This window comes from Nelusetta ayraudi, unplaced genomic scaffold (assembly GCF_046127955.1).
Source record: "Nelusetta ayraudi isolate G7.1 ecotype Tasmania unplaced genomic scaffold, CSIRO-AGI_Nayr_v1 ptg000135l, whole genome shotgun sequence".
Classification (NCBI taxonomy): domain Eukaryota; kingdom Metazoa; phylum Chordata; class Actinopteri; order Tetraodontiformes; family Monacanthidae; genus Nelusetta; species Nelusetta ayraudi.
In genome coordinates this window covers 14,507,357-14,524,726 of record NW_027466185.1, presented here as the reverse complement: position 1 = coordinate 14,524,726, position 17,370 = coordinate 14,507,357, and the positions used below count along the sequence as shown (strand labels likewise).

General features: G+C 45.6%; 1 protein-coding gene across 1 annotated transcript in view; it reads right to left on the bottom strand.

Moving 5' to 3' along the window:
- Positions 1-17,370, bottom strand: part of csmd3b (CUB and Sushi multiple domains 3b) — a 282,923-nt gene that overhangs the window by 24,494 nt on the left and 241,059 nt on the right. Inside the window, exons 46-57 of the mRNA XM_076011490.1 lie at positions 16,320-16,465; positions 12,703-12,783; positions 11,694-11,807; positions 11,253-11,441; positions 10,969-11,115; positions 8,533-8,721; positions 7,225-7,410; positions 6,621-6,815; positions 6,283-6,456; positions 4,428-4,601; positions 1,104-1,277; positions 184-369 (exon numbers count right to left, since the gene is read on the bottom strand). Coding sequence (XP_075867605.1) covers positions 184-369; positions 1,104-1,277; positions 4,428-4,601; positions 6,283-6,456; positions 6,621-6,815; positions 7,225-7,410; positions 8,533-8,721; positions 10,969-11,115; positions 11,253-11,441; positions 11,694-11,807; positions 12,703-12,783; positions 16,320-16,465 — 1,955 coding nt within the window. The remainder of the gene's footprint in view (positions 1-183; positions 370-1,103; positions 1,278-4,427; positions 4,602-6,282; positions 6,457-6,620; positions 6,816-7,224; positions 7,411-8,532; positions 8,722-10,968; positions 11,116-11,252; positions 11,442-11,693; positions 11,808-12,702; positions 12,784-16,319; positions 16,466-17,370) is intronic.

Here is a 17,370-nt window from a genome sequence, read left to right as displayed (position 1 = left end):
GTAAAAAGCCGGAACGTGTCGGTGTGTGTGTGCATGCGTGTGTGCGGAGGAAAAGAAGGTGGCAGCAGCAGAACCTGCTTGATTTCTTTTTGTTTTACGACCATCATCTTGACGTTTCATCTGATCGACGGCGTGTCCGGGCCGTCCTGGACGACCAGACAGGCGAATAGAGGCAGAACTGACCGATGCACTCCGGCAGAGGCTTGTCCCACTGTCCCGTCGGCTGGCAGGTGAGCACCGGCGAGCCGAACAGGTAGTAGCCGGGGTTGCAGTCGTAAAACACCACCGTGCCGAAGGTGAAGTTGCCGTGCTCGATTTTGCTCTGGCGGATGGAGTTGGCCGGGATCCCCGGGTCGGAGCAGTTGACCACTGTGTGCACACGCACGCACACACACACACACACACACACACACACAGGACGAGAGGAAGAGAAGAAGAGATGTGTTATTTGGCATGAACCAGCGTGAGTGACTTCTGTCGCCCTCTTGTTTTTTTGCGAGGGTACTGGCGCTGTGAAAAACACCGGCCAATGATTGGACGTGTGTGGAGGAGAGTCATTGTTGGCCATCACTGATCATCGTCTTGGCGTTTGGACTTTTGCTTCCCCGACGTCATTGAGCGCAACCTTTCAATTGATTTAACGTTCAGACTGCGAAAAAAGGGAAAATTAAGCAGTTGTTTTCAGTGCCACAGTCAAACGGAGTTGGGCACTCAACATCTTCTGACTGCTGGGAGACAAAGAAGGGCTTTGGATTGACGTTTTGACGGAAGAAGAAAGGTTTATTTCTCGAAAGGCTGCGACGACAACGAGAGTTAAAGGGATGTGAGTTAATTCATTTACATCTGAACGAGAAAAATTGGCAGAATAAGAAGCTTTTTCATGAAGAAATCCTGTGCATTGGTTTCATTCTTCATTCTTCTTCTCCTCCTCCAGCTGGCGTCAAAATAAATAAAATTACCTTAAAATGAGTTTTGCAGCGGCACCTTAAATCAAATGCAAAAAAAAAAAAAAAAAAGTGTGGCCGGGGTGAAAACGGAGCAGAGTGGAGAGGAGGTCGGGGAAAAATAAGGTTAGGGGTGATACACTTAACTTTTTACCCCACCTTTACACGTTGGAGGCGGGTGGCTCCACTGCCGGTTGGCCTGACACTGGGCGCGAGGCGGCCCCTCCATCTCGTAGCCGCGGTTGCACACGAAGCTGACCACATCGTTGAGGTTGAAGCCGTTGCCCACGGTGCGGCCATAGATGGGACTCCCTGGGTGTCCGCAGCTGATGGCTGGAGGGGAGGGGGGAAACAGAAAGCTGTGTTTCAGAGCTCGGTGATGGCTCGGGCGGGCCACCGCTCTCTGTCGCCATCAGCGTCAGCGTTTGAATGGAAGGCGGGAGGAAGAGAAGCGAGGAAGGGCCGGGGTTCTACCCTGGAAGATTCTGGAAGTGCGTTTCAGAAAATAGACCGACCCCGGCGGTGTTTCGGCAGTGGCAGTGGAGAGTGACAACAGCAGCCAAGTGTGAAAATCTTAAACACACCCCCGAGCTGCAGGCCAACGGGAGGGTGTGAGAGTGCTTTCACACAGAGTCCTGGACACAGCCATGCTTGACCACCACCACCTCCAAACACACACACACACACACACACACACACACACACACACACACACACACACCATAAAGTGCAGTTCATTTGCCGAGTGTGAACATGGGTCGGTGCTTGGGTGGAGAACTGCGTCGACATCTATGAACAGGAAGTTCTTGAAAAGGTGGCGCAAACCCAGAGTGCTCGGCTACAGGTCCGGGTGAGCTGAGCTGAGCTGAGCTGAGGTGAAGTCAGGCTGCAACTGCAACCAAGTAACAGCTCATAAAATAATCAGATCTGAAACCCTAGTGTTGAAAAAAGAACAGGGAGTTATTTTCATAGTTTTAAATCAGGTAAGGATTTTTCAGAAAAAATCTTCTCAACACAAAAGCCGAGCACACTCACGACTGTTTGCTGACAGTTTCCACTTGAACATTAAATAAAAGTCCTGAAGACAGAAAAGAAAAACACTACAATTATCTTCACGTATCCTCTGAAATGTATTTGTTGGATCATCCCTATCAAATCCAGCAACATCCTCAGCCGTATTACTGAGGCTGTTTTTGTGGCCCCGTTTTTGGCAAAACAACCAAAGACATCTTGTAAGATGTGTTCCGCATGTGAGAAATGTGTTGATCTAGAAATCCCATTATCATAAAACACCCTCACAAGTCTGCAAAAAAACCCAGCGCAGATCCAAACTAAACACAGCAGCCTTTTCCTGCAGTCAACAATAAATATGCATGATTATGTAATCGTGCATTTTTATCAGTGCCTGCAAGGGGGAGAAAAAAATAAAAACAAGAATTGATGGCTTGTCAATTTTCAGAAAAGTCTCCGGTCGAGGCCGTTCACAGAATTAGCACGCAGAGTCCTCTGTTTGTCATTGTCCATCATCATTATTCATCCTGTCAACTCCGCACACTGAGGCTACTTACAAGAGTGTGCACGTGTGGGTGAGCGTGACGCACACACACACACACACACACACACACACACACACACACACATTCTGCGATGTGGTTGATGTTCTTGTAAACAGACAGGTTACAGTGACTGACAGCTCCTGGCGACGTTCCCACTCAAGCCCCGCCCCCTTAGCAGGGCCACTAGTACGGAAAATAAGTGAGATGCAGAGGGCAGGGCTGCACTGCAGCCCACATCGAAAACACATCATCATTGTGGTATTTACCCCACAAATCACCAGAGAGCCGATTGAAGTGAGACGTCATCGCACCATCTGTTGACGCTGACCAATCAGACGGAGCCTGACTGCCGCAGTTGGCTGCCATAGGCACAGCCGCTCTTGTCTGACGTCGGTTGCTGCCGACTTTAACAATAAAATAGGATGTAAAGAAAATGTCTTACTGAGTAAATAATTGGGTTCATCGTGTGTTTGTCTGGATAAAACCTTCCTTCAATGGAAATCAAGATTTCCACCGTTCCCCTATGCCTTTACACATCCAACTCACTTCCCTGACTCTATATCAGTTGCTCACGATAAGAAAAAAAAGTACATTGGCACCGCGCTATCATCATTACTATTATTATTTGTAATTTAGTATTGAACGCCGCCACAGCATTCGGTGCTGTTATCACGTCTGTACAAAAAGAGACCGTGGAAACAGGAAAAGAAAGCGATCCCGTGAGGAGAGGACATTAGAGAAGATGAGACGACGGAGAGGAAAAGGAAGCGAACGCGGAGAGAAATGATGATGGCCGGCGACGTCGTTTTTGAGGCAAACGTCTTGTTTTTCAATTGACTTTTGGGAATCAAAAATTCATAGTTTATTAGTACGTCAAATCAAATTTATCACGCGCCCTTAAGCAACGCACGCACGCACGCACGCACACGCACACACACACACACACACACACACACACACACACACACACACACACACACACACACAGTGGGCTCATTGTCATGCCACGTTCGTGCCTCTGAACAAGAGTCCCTCATCTCCATAATTACAGTATAATTTGGCTGTAAAATGATTTCCCTCAATAAAGCGTGCATGAATAACCCCAAATAAAAACAGCGCCCGCACAAACGTAAATGGATCCATGCATTTTTTCCCCCCGCAGCGCGCGACACATGTGAGTCAGTCCTAAATCCAGAAACGCAGCCGACAAATTGCCAGTCGCCGCCACCTGTCTTTGAAACATGGCATGTACTGTATGTAACTGTAACTGAGTGCTCTTTTCTGCATTGACAGTAATGTCATTTGTCATCTTTCTGCAACCATGTCTGGCAGCCCCTGCTGGCCAAACGATAGAATGCAGGTGTTTGCTACTTCCTTGATGGGCTGCTTTTTAAAACCAGCAGTGCTGCCTCATCATTTCCCATCAGCTGATCTTCACCGTCTCTGATGGCCATCGTGGACCAATTAGCGCCATCTAGTGGATTACAGGTCTGTTGATTTTTGTAATTCTAGCATAAATATCAATACTTGCAGTCTTTGAACCAATAACAAATGCCTCAATGAACCTCTGTGTGGTCATTTTTACGACTAACATGGGATTAATTAGCTCGGTTTCCTTCACAACATGAAGCATCTGAAGGAGCAGAAATATCTGAAAACTAAAAAGTGAAAACGATTGGACAGAGCTCGGTGGCCCACCCGGCATCTCCAGGCACTGCTCTCTGCCTCAGGCTCGCAGCTCCAGGCTACATTTATCGCCGGCAGCACAACACAATCCAGCCTGCAGAAACAGGGCGGCCGTGGCAACGTGCAGACAACAGAGCGGCAACGGGGATTAAAAAACAATAAATAAATTGGGTTGTAGAAGGTTGGAATAAATCTTTTTCGCCCACCAGGAGGAACTGTGTTTTTTGTCTTTTTTGCTTACGTATGCAGACAGGAAGTTGTCCGGACCACTGGTTGTCTTGGAGGCAGATCCGCACGGACGACCCAATCAGCCGGAAGCCCGGCAGACACTGGTAGACGATGGTGTCGCGGTAGCCGAAGTTCTCCCCGATCACCTGGCCGTTCACGATGCCCTCTGGGATCCCACAGTGGCCGGCTGAGAGACAGACAGGCACAGGGGATTATGGGTAACGGGACCCACAACCGCCAAAACTCTTTTCTTCTTTCGCAAGTAGCGTAAACACAAACTTTTTCCATTTTCAACGTTTTTGCAGGTGTTCTTACGATTTTCTTGCTGAAAATCTGTCAAAATATGCTCCAAATATAGTACTACATGACTAAATACAATACTGTATCATAGAAAAAAGTAAACTCGTAATCCAACGGGTCAGAAACTGGTGGCAGGCTGTCAGAAAATTAGATTTTTGGTTCTCAATGGAAAAACAAACGTCTGCACTCAATTCTTTTGATAAAGAGGAACCATCTGTGCGTTAGGGCAGAAAAAGAACTACCAGATATATTGGGTGGTTTAAGAATAATGAGGTTGTCAACAGAAACAGGAGGAGCTGGAGATTAAAACCAAACCCAATACATTTTCACAGGGATGAATATTTAACTTTTTAACTCTCCCCACCTTCAGTCCCGCTACTCGACAACATATTTTACCGACTCCTCCCACCATAGCCACGAGAATCGTGCCCAAGTTACTGTCAAGGACGATTAGACACAACATCAGCAAACGGGTGAGGTTTTAATCAGACCGGGGAGTTTAATCGCAGCCCTGAGGGTCGACCGCGGCCTTGGCTCCGGCTCCGGCGCTGGTTTGTTGTCTGGACGGAGCCGTGAATTAACATTTTAAAACTTCTGCCCACATCATTTTTGCGAATATGTAAAAAAATCAATTAAAAAAGCGCAAACACACACGCCCGTAAAGGTGACCCCCCACCCCCACCACTTCACCACCACCACCACCACCTCAACAACAAACCTCTCGGTTTTGGGCTGACCAGGATTAATTCTCTTCACCTTTTCAAAGGCGTGTTGTTCCTCTATCCCACAAGTTAGCTGATTCCCACAAGACTCATTAACTAAAATTTATTTTTTTTAATTTTTTTTTTTTTGCTTTTGTTTTCTTGGCAAAAGTGTGGGCGGTGCAAGAAAAAAAAAAAAAAAAAAAAAAAAAGCCACTTCAAAGTAGCCACAGTCATCCTACATGCTCTTTGAGGTGTTGATTGGTTGTGTTTGTAAAAGGGCATAATACATATGAATTGCGTTGTGCAACTCTCGACACATGTAATCGTGGGTTGAATGAAACATACAGTATTATCAAGCTCAAAATGAAAAAGCAAAAACAAAAAAACCCCAAAAACTTAGTTATCCCTTTAAATTGGTATTGCAGTAAAAATCAATAACCCATCATTTCTTGATGCTGTTGTTGTTGCTGTTGTAAATCTGGACGCACAAAGCAACAAAAACCCGTCAAAGTCAGCTGGGGTGAAACGACAAACAAGCCGACAACATGTCTGGCTCACATTGGAAAAAAACCCCGCCGACTACTTTTCCATTTTCCTCCGTGTTTCCGACGAAGCCGCCAGGATCCCAGTGCAATTTAGCCCTGTGTTTACAGCCTCTGGCTAAAAGAGAAGCTCTGGTTGGACTTTCCAAGTGCTTGGAAGACGGCGGTATCAGAGGGCAGAACCAAAACTGGGCTGTGGTGGGAGAGGTTATTGACACCTACCTATCTATCTATCTATCTATCTATCTATCTATCTATCTATGTCTAGATATATCCTCATATCCTCATATCCTCATCACACACATTGGGCTGCGGTTCTCACCGAGACACCGTGTTTCCGTTCCGCTCCAGAGGCCGGACGACAGGCACTCCCGGACCACCGAGCCCACCAGCATGAAGCCGGGGTCGCAGGTAAAGATGGCCGTGGCGCCGAACGTCGTCTGAGTGCCAATCTTCTTCCCGCTGGGCGGGGACGGCAGCTCGCCGCAGGATATGACTGGGAAAGCGCAAGACATCAAGACACAGCAAGGTTTTAGCAAAAAGCTGCTTTTTTAGTTTATTCTATGGCTTTTTTCAAGGTCTTAGGGCTGAGGGTGAGAAGCCATTAAATCTTTGATACAAGACTATGATACAATGTTGTTGTTTTTTTTCAAAGCTCACTTTGGCAGTGCGGCCTCTCGTTTTTCCAGCTCCACATGCCATTGGGCAGGCACTGGATGTGGGCGGGGCCCAGTCGGAAGTATCCGGGGTCGCAGGTGAAGACGATTCGAGTGCGGTACTCGTAGTGCGAGCCGTTGACGATCCTCCAGCGCCCGTGCTCCAGGGAAAAGGAGCCGATGCTGGGACACACCACCACTGCAGGGGCAGACGGAGGGGAAACAACACTGTGAACTGTGTGTTACGGTCTGAATTGCTGAAAAAAAGATTCACATTAAAAAAATATAACCAGCCAGAAGAGCATCATGCAAAAATACCCACACATTTATTTTACATCTATTTAAAATGTTTGCTATTATTCTAGACATAGACATAGGTAGGTATACAAGCACATACAAACTGCAGATAAATGGTATATGACAGAAGACATTAATGTCAATATTACAAAGAATACTTTATACAAAAAAAAACAAAGGAAGAGAAGTAAAATGTATAAGGCTCAATAAAGTCTTTTTTTTCACCGTACTGTCATTGTTCTATAGTTTTTAAAAGGCAATCTGACGGGATGGGTTTGGATGTGGCTGATGCTCATTGGCCGAGAACCTACCGGAGCACCGTGGGATCTTGTTGTGGTTGCTCCACGTGCCGTCGGGCTGACAGATGGCCGACGTCAGCTCCTTACTGGACAGCCGGTAGCCGTCGTTGCAAAAGTAGGAGACCCTGGTTCCGACAGAGTAGTCGGCCGTGAGGACGCCGCCGTACAGCGGGGCCTTGGGAGCGCCGCAGGAGACGGCTGAGGGGGGACAGAGACGTGGCGGTGAAGACAGGAAGTAGGCGAGCGGCGGGGGCTCTCTAATGCACACTTCCACACTTCAGCCCGTCAGGCAGGCGGGCGGGGATCTACTCGTACGTTTCGCTAAAACAAGCCGGCGCACCTTCTCATTAACTAGACTGAAAATATAGAATCAAGGGGCCGCTTGATCTCCGCCGAACAGAGCGTCCGACTCGTCCCAGAGCCCCGATGGAGCGGTGGCGGGTTTGAAATAGATCGGGTTTTCTGGAGCTCCGTGCCGTGTAATTAGACACTGTGGACAAGCTGCTTTCACATCCTTCACTTGACTTTCCATCAATACCATCTCGCCGTCTCGCCTTCCTTCCTGTGGCAGCACGGCAAGCGGAATTATAGACGACGGCGGCGGGTGAAACTAATTAGGGCCTCTGTGAAACACGTCGTGGCGCAACTACCCGGTGATGAAATGCGTTCCTGAAACGCAGCCTGTGTTTTCTTTCTGTCCCTCCCACAGCTGAATCCTAAAGTATCGTCACTTGAGATTAACCAAGAGTGCGTGTGAAGCCATCTGTGAGCACTGAATGGAATGAATAATAAATACAACTTAGCTGTACCTGAAGTGAAATCAAAAGTTAAGTTGGCACATCAGGAAGCCTGGTATTTAAGGTAGCCCAGTAGAGGCACTGGCACTGTCAGCTGGGCTCCCTTAAAGAAATGGTTGCAGCTAACTAGAAGCAAGATCCTTGCTCTAGAAAAATTAATACATAGGAGAACCATTCTTAGGGTAGGAAAACCACTACTTATTGTACTGCAAGTACTTTTATTAGTGTGTTTATGGGCAGTATATTAAGCTTTTGCTAATGTAGAAATCATAAATAATAAGCCAGATTACACACTGGACCGTAAAGCAAATCATTTGAATATCAAGGGCAAAAAACAATAAAAACCCAAAACATTTAAACTTTAGACATTGAATACATGTTTGGAACAGAGTGAGGGGAAGTGTAAGAAATCAATAAATTCAAGTATGACATCAGTAAACCTTTGCTCGTGAAACTATGTGAAAAATCCGGACTAGGAAATTCTTCTTCCAAATTCCGAGGTGAGATTTGCAGCGGAACAAACCTTGACACGCGGGGACGTCGGAGTTCCAGGCGTGATAGCCCAGCGGCGTGCGCCGGCACGTGGCCGTGCCGTTGCCGATGAGGCGGTAGCCGCGGTCGCAGGCCCAGCGCACCACGCTGTTGACGTGGCCGCCCGTCTGCGAGGAGATGGAGCCATGCAGCGGCGAGTCCGGCGTGGAGCAGTAGAGCGCTGGCGGGTCGAAGGAAAAGAGGAAGTGAACTGACGGCCGAAAAGTGCCAAAATGCATTTTTAAAGTTTCCTCGACATCGACAAGCTGATGCCATGATGCTGCAATTTTTTTTCCTCTTCCCCATCGTGTCACCTGCGTCTGAAAACAGCTGAAAGCTGAGATGAAGTCTGAGTGTTTCAGCCAATTAGAGCGGCTTTTGAACGCCTTGTTAAAACAAATTATAAGCACAGCGTTGACGGCGCTTTTAGATCGAACTGCTCGACGGGCAGAGTTACACTAGATATGAGACACTAGTGGACGCGCTGCCCACCGACTCGTCGATGGCTAATGGGATTTCAGGTAAAAAAAAAAAAAAAAAAAAAAAAAAAAAAACAGCTATTAATTCCCTGTCTGCAGACAACTGTGGCAGCTGGGTGCAAAAGCAACAGCAGATCGGGAAATGTGTTGCAACCTTTGGCAATCTGGCAGCCAGAGGAGCGTCATCCCCGTCTCTCTGAGTCGGTTATTTATGGATTATTGGCATCGCTGCAGCTCCGCAGGCAGGCAATGATTAAACAAAAAGTCTAATTGCTGATCTCCGTTCTCTACGGTTGTAAATGCTGTGTGGTGTAAAATCAAAATTTGGACGACGGGGCTGGAAATATAAATATGATTCATCATTCATCATTCATTTTCCATACCAGCTTAGTCCCGAGTTCAGGGTCACGGGGGTCTGCTGGAGCCTATCCCAGCTGTCTTAGGGCAAAGGCAGGGTGACACCCTGGACAAGTCGCCAGTTCATCGCAGGGCCACATAGAGACAAACAACCATTCACACTCACATGCACACCTACGGACAATTTAGAGTCTTCAATTGACCTCACATGCATGTTTTTGGACTGTGGGAGGAAGCCGGAGAACCCGGAGAGAACCCACGCAGACACAGGGAGAACATGCAAACTCCGTATAAATATAAATAAAATATAAATATAAATATAAATATGAGAATAAAATAAATCAACTCATCAATTAGAAATGACATCATGATTTTTACATTAATAGTGAATGCTGCTGTCTACAGAATGGATAAACCAGGACACGACCGGAATGCATTAATTCCTGGCATTGTGGTCATTTTTCTGCTTCTTTTAAAAACCTCATTAGTGTTAAGATGTTCAACTCATTTTCTTATTACCTAACGGGTCCATTCAACAGCACAGACGATATTTGTTTGCTTAGATTAGAATATAAGATAAATAGCAATTTCCACCACTAGATGCTACTAAATCTTGAACACTGGGCTCTTTAAACCCACTGACATCAAATAATAATCCAATCAAGAAACCACCAAAAAAAAAACAATAAACCAGAAATATAGTACATTAAAAATCACAAGTCACTACTACAGCCTGGCAATTATCTTGATTTTTTTCCTGCCATTTAATGTCTGTAAATGCTGTGAAAAAAATATCAAATCATTTCTGTCAATGTCGATAACTGTTTGAGTTCCTTCAATCCCATGAATCACACGTCTAAAAGTTACGGTAATTAGCCCAGTTTGGTTTTCTGGAAATGAGATCCATCATTTTTATTTCAGATAAAATTAAAAGTCCCGAGCTCTGCTGTTCACTCGACGACACAAAAGGCAGAAACTTTTCAAATTATTATATTTTCCGGTGCGGAAACCTAGAGAAAGTGTGAGAGCCCTTTAGCTTCTTAGTCACTTGATCGGAAAAAAAACAAAAACATGGCAAGCCTTTTCAAATTGCCTCTTTCTCTCTGCCGACCTCAAAAAAAGCTCTGAGTCTCGCCTCTAAAGTTTTAAGGGGCGACAATCAAAGACGCTGCTGGTGCAGGATTGTCGTAATGTTCTGACTGATGGGGAAGGCGCATCTGTGCTCATCAGGCTTCCCCTGAACGACTGGAGCTACCCTCGAATGCGGCGCAGTAAAGGGATTTGGAGAGACAGACAGAAGGGAGCTGAGGGTGAGACTGTTCAAGGGAACGCCCACTCTGCATTTTATCAGATTTGTTCTTCAGAAAAAAAACACAAAATTGAAAGAAAATAAAAAAATATACATTTTTGCTCTCAATTAACACCAATTTAGATTGATCAAGTTATCCACTCACACAACCCCACCTGCCTTCTGTCTGTCTCCGCCGCCCCACCCTCTTTTTGTACCAACTTTATTGCCATGCAGTATGATCATATATAAATATAGTTAATAGTAGTAAAAATAAAGTTGGGATACATACTTTGGTACTCACCAACATAACGAATTTTGAAGCCTTTCTTGTTGGTGCCGTGGTCCGATGACCAGCGGACCAGGAACTGGTGGCTGGAGGTGGTGAGGTTGAAGGGCGTGGGCAGGTCGCCGCTGAGCGTGGCCAGAGAGGGGCTGTTGGCCGTCAGACCTGGAGAGACGGAGACGAGCGAGGAAAAACAAAAACATAATGAATGAAGAGACCATTTCTGGCAAATTGTGTGTGTGTGTGTGTGTGTGTGTGTGTGTGTGTGTGTGTGTGTGTCGTTTTTTTTCCCCTTTGGTTACCATCAAAAATCTCCAACACGTCGAATTCCCTCTCGGTGTGGAAGCTCTCCACGCTGATGGTGACGTTGTAGCCCTTCTCCACCGTGACACTCCAGGAGCACATCTGCAGGTTGGGGTAGCTCTCCGGCCAGCCAGGACTGAGGATCACCCCCGACGAGTCGTAGCGCACGTCGTGAGCGGGACACTGGACTGTGAACACATAGAGAGAACATTTTGTTTCTTTATTTTTTAAATGGATATTTTTTTTCTATTTGTTTGTGTGTGTTTTTTTGTTTATTGAGGTTTTCTATTCCCAAAAATCACAGATTACCACCAATACAACCAGGAAACCTTTGATGAAAAAAACAAATGTGATTAAAAAATGAACCTTTTAATATTTCTCTTTTGGTTGTCGCTTAAGCCTAGAGAACGTCGCGAGCGCGCTGACTCACAAACACCCACCTTGGCAGGTCGGCGGCGCCGCGTCCATCTGCAGCCGCTCGCCGAGGCGACACGTCAGAATCTCGCTGCCCACCAGCGAGAAGCCCGGCTGGCATCTGTACCTGATGATGTCGCCTGCGGGGAGGAAGGTGGAGGACGTTGTTAAGTCGGTCGGTGACATATTTACATGTGCGCGCGTGTGGGTTTTTTGTTTTCTTCTATAAATTCCCCTCCCGTAACTAAGCAAGGCTGTGGCGCAGCGGTTAGCGCGGTCGCCTCTCGTCAAGGAGGTCGTGACCTTTATTCCCACCTGGAGACTCTGAGTGGTCTCACTCTCACTGTCAACAGACTGCTCAGCACTTCAGAGTTACTGTAGATATATATAAGTATATGTATATATGTGTATATATATATACATATATATACATACAGTATATATATGTATGTTTATGTATGTATGTATATACTGTAAGAATAGTGCTGATAATGGAGTTACAATGGAGTTGCACGCCCATTGACCAAGAGGTGGCGCTGTGATCTCTGAGCGTGAGGACAGTCAGACACATGGTATGATGATGAGAAAAAGAAAACCCTCAACAACTTTAATTACAATGTCGCAGCACAAGGGAAAGACGTACGCTTCTGAATTCGAAGAAGGAAAGAAAAGCTCATCTGACGGCTCTTGTCCTCAGTGTGGATGCACATTTATCTGGACAAGTGTTCCAAAAAAAATAAAGTGCTGCCAGAGAGGTTCAAACTAACGCTACTTCTGTTCTGCCTGACATTTACCTGGTGCTGCTGCTGCTACTGCTGCTATCGTTTAGCGAGAAGAAGCTGCACAATCATGACGCGGGGAAGATAAAAAAAAAACAACAACCCAGTTTTGTTTTTTTTTGAACGCAGAGTTGGCGGATAATCTTTACCCTGGAAGGAGCCTCGAGACTTGCCTGTCGTGTTTGCAAGAGGGTGGGGGAGAAGAAATCCAAAGAAATATCCACGAAAAAACCCCACGCTCATCTGAAAAACTCACCTATCTCCAACTCTCCGTCCTCCATCAGCATGTCGGCGTTGGCCACTTCTGGGGGAGGCTGGCAAACCCTTAATTGGTACGCTGCAGGGCAGGGAGGACACAGAGAGCAGGTGTTATGTGCGTGCGTGCGTGTTTGTGTGTGCGTGCGTGTGTGTTTGTGTGTGCGTGCGCATGAGCACTTCTGACTTCAGGATCTGAACCCGAAATCCTTTAAAACTGCGAGCGGCAGTGAATTCAGGCCAGTTTGACTGCAGTTCAGCCGGTCAAGTCAGCAAAAGTGTGGGATTAGATTAAAAAAAAAAAGCTGAAGGGTGTGATCAATATGGCTGCATGACCATAGATCACTCACTAACCAGCGGGCGAGCCAGGCACTCACAGACAGAGAGAGAGAGAGAGAGAGAGAGAGAGAGAGAGAGAGAGAGAGAGAGAGAGAGAGAGAGAGAGAGAGAGGGCTGCCGGCTATAAGTCAGGATGAAATTGACTATGAAAATGAGAAGCTGTCAATAGTATCTGCTGCTCTCGTGCATATCAAAGGGCCTCCGCGAATGTGTGTGTGTGTATGCTGACGTGCCTTTTGTGCGCCACAAAGAGGAGGTGAACAGGCATTGATCTCACTCAGCTTTTTTCTTGATAGATGCACGCAACTCTTTCATGTATATAAATGCACGCAGACACAGCCGGTTCCACATTGGCATCACATCAGCTCTCGCTGCAATCTGTCTGTCTGGTCTCTGCCGCTCTGTGGGAACAGGCTGGTTTCACTTGGTTTTTTTTAGCAGTTTATTTGACGTTTCTCGAACATCACGCAAACCCTTGTGTGCTATTTCTTTTGTGGCGAGGAGGGCGTGGCCTCTCTCAGGGTGACAGGTGACCAGCAACAAAAACAAAAGACGGTGGCGTGACACCATCATCAAGGAGCCTAGATTAAAAGATCCCACATCAGGCACTTTTTCAGGTCCATCCATTCTTCGGGGACAAGAAATCCTTTCCACTGCACTACAACACAACAACACGCTATGCCTTGAAACATTTCCCAGCTTTACATGACAGCTATTAATATTTGTACTACACGATGCGTATTTACTACTACGACTTTTTCAAGAGTGCTTTTTTATATTGAATTTTTTTTTATGTAAAGGTTGTTAGTTATCTATCCATCTATCTATCTGTCTATCCATCTATCTGTCTATCTATGTATGTATCTATGTATGTATCTATCTATCTATGTATACCCCTTAATATAACCTAATAACAGCAGGTCAAAGGTTGCTGAAAGAGTGGGGCCAGGCTCAGTGGTATGAGAGGTACACACACACACACACACACACACACACACACACATATATATATACATATATATATACATATATATATATATATACATATAAATATATATACACACACATATAAATAATGTATATGCACATATATACACATATAAAATGTGTATATATATATATGTATACATAAAAATACATGTGTGTGTGTGTGTGTGTGTGTGTGTGTGTGTGTTTGTGTGCCCTTTGTGACATCACAATGGGCTGACTTGAAGAACAGAGCATTGCAGCGCAGACTGTGTGTAGGTAAACAGGAGGATGCAAAAGTAAAGTCACAAACTTTTTCTCTCCTGCTCAGAGGTTCACTGGCTACACTGCGTCTCAGTTCTCATCTTCCTGCCTTAATCGTTTCTTCTCTAACATAATTATGGCAAAACTAAGACAAAAAGGAACAAATCAGTGTTGACACCACGTTGTTTTCTCTGGTATTTCTCGCCCTGTGCTTGCACGTCTAGGTTGAAGAGCCAACGCCGGAAAGATAAACTTGGACTGATTCAATCTAAACCACGTTCCCCCGGTGTAACAGCTGAGATTCGTCTGCCAACGCAAATTCCAACCAACGTGACACTTGTCTGGCTGAGGAGAGCCTGTTTTATGACATGGTTTAATTAGAGAGCCCTTTAGTGGAGAGAACAGGCGGAAGAAGTTAAGAGTCACGCGGGAGCATACGCGGCGAGCGAGTGTGTGGGTGAGAGCGCCAGCACGGGGGTGAGACGTTAACGAGACGGTCGCATGCACACACACACACACCTGCGCAGACACACACACACGTTAAGACTCATTAGGAACCGTCTTGTCAAATTAGAAGTCAATCTAAAAAAGCGAACTTTCTCTGAAAACTCGTGAAGAGGAAAGTGAATTACCGCGGGCTGTAAACAGAGGCGCCAGATGGAAGCGACAGCAACAACAACAACAACAACAACAAAAGGTGTTTCGATGGGAAAAAGTGACAACGGTTGTCAAGAGTTGTTCAGAACAGACTCAAACGCAGCTGAACTGATGGTTTCTGATTTGCTGGTTTGTGGTTTTTCAGAACAATCCAGAAAATACAATAAATATAAACACTCTTTTAGAATCAGACAAGAAAAAAAGAGTGAAAAGCTAATTTGACTAAGAAGGCAACAATGGATGGGGGGTAATTTGGTTAATTTGCCCAAATGACTCATTCTTTTGAACGAATCTCGAGCGAAACATCACTATACCTGCTACTGCAGTGTTTGGTTCAGGCATTTCACCATTTTTATATGAACTATAATCAATTATCTCAATTTGGCGTGTTGTTGGGCGGCAACAAAAAAGCCTAAAGTGTCTGATTGCTGTGCTAGCAGGCATGGAGGCAGCACGGGAGAAAAAATATTTTTCATTACAAAACTGAGATAGACGACAAAATTACCGGCCAGGCGGGGACGGTGGGAGACACAGGCGCATCAAAATGAAAAACACAAAGGGACGTCTCCAAATACACACACTCTGCAGAAGGGCAATTACGAGAAAACTGGCCGCCGCACGAACCCTCCCGAAGATATTAGATCCTGAAAAAAAGAAATAAAAACCTTACAGACTTTGCCTACCGCCGATATAATTTAACAGCCACGAACGATTGAAAATGCTCCGTTCTCCATTTTGACATGAAATCGTATCCATAAAAAAGCTCCAGAAAAAGTCAAGAGCACTCAATGGCAAAACACACAGAAGTCATCTGCAAACAACACTTGAGTCAATTCATAAAGTGGGAGCCAACAGAGGCCTTGTGTGACTGATGGGAGACTGGTGTGAGAGATGGAGCCTCCGTCTTCAGTGGAGGGAGTTACTAAAGAAATATGCAGCGGAAGGCAAAACTTTATGAGCAATGACAACATCTGGGAAACGTTCCAAAGCTAGGGGCTAACGGCTAATGCTCTTGCAGTTCAGATCAGGCCCTCAGAATCCAATATGGAGGCCCATTCATTTCAAAGGAGTTGCTCACCTGTCCACCATTTTGAAAAGGCTTCCAGGTTACCTAGCCTGAATAATATTTTTTAAGAAAGATTAAAAGTCCATTATTTGAAAATACACAACGGAAAGATTTATTCCGAACCATGTGAAACAGGTATTTCTTTTTGTATTCCTCTCCATGGGGAAAATGCTTTATGGGCCACATGGGATTTTTGGCTGCAGTAATGCGAGTGCCCACAGGGGAAATTGCTCCGTAGCCAGTACCCAGTTCTCAATATACGTCCATGGTTCAGGTTCTGAAGCGTGATCGTATGACCACGGATGAGCCGAGCTAACCTCTCTTACCGTGGTAGCTGAGGACGAAGAAGCCTGCTCCAGAGAAGTCAGAGTGGAACTTGATCAGGATGACGTTGGAGGTGGAGTAGACCGACTCCAGAGCCGTGTTCCCGCTGAACTGGCCGATCTGAGGGGACGACTGGTCAGGGCCATCCCTGGTTGGTAGCAGAAAGAAAGAAAAAAAAAATAGCGAGTGATGCTAGCGGGCACAAATCCTGCTTGCAGCTATATGGTTGTTAATCTTAGACTTTATTGTTTTTTCCATTCACATGGATGAAAAGAAACACAAGATGAGACAACAGGATAATAAATATCACGTCTCTGAAGAGGCTGAGAGTTGTGGACAGGAGGCGCATCACTGCTACTTGAATCAGTGTGAAGACGGTTTTATTGAGCAATAACCAATTACGAGGCAGCGCGTGCTAGAAAAGCCAATAATGTCTCTGGAAATATTGATAACGGCAGAGAGTGGCTGTGTTTCCTCCCATTCAAACCTGAAGGCCGTTTGTCTGTTCCAACACATCAGCGGTCGGACAGCCAAATGACCAATCAGAATGAAGCACCAACTTCCCATCATGGGAAATCAGACTATTGTGATTGCTTTTTTCCCCCAAAATGGTTAAAAGTAAAATAAATAAAAAAATAAAATCAATCCTATTTCCCTTTCCAGCCTCGTTGAGCTTTAAGTGCTGCTCTCGTTCAGAAGCTCGACTTCAACCTTGCAGATTGTTCTAGTCATTGTCTGTCAATACGGAACAGTGGACGACCTAAACAAAGAAATCAAAAACAGAACATGAAATACAACAGGAGCCTGATTCAATCAAAGGTCCTGAGTTCATTGTGCGATGGTGAGTCAAACGGCTGTTTGTGCACAGGAAACCCTTTCTCCAGCCGGCTGAGAAACAAAGGATATTTATGACAAAAAAATAAATAAGGATTTGTATGTCTGTGACGCGACGGTGAGGCTGCTACTCTCCTCTTTCACTCCATCCAAAACAAGCCGGAGCTCAATTCTGACATGAAAACCGCCACCGCCAAAGAGGAAACTCTCCTCACGACG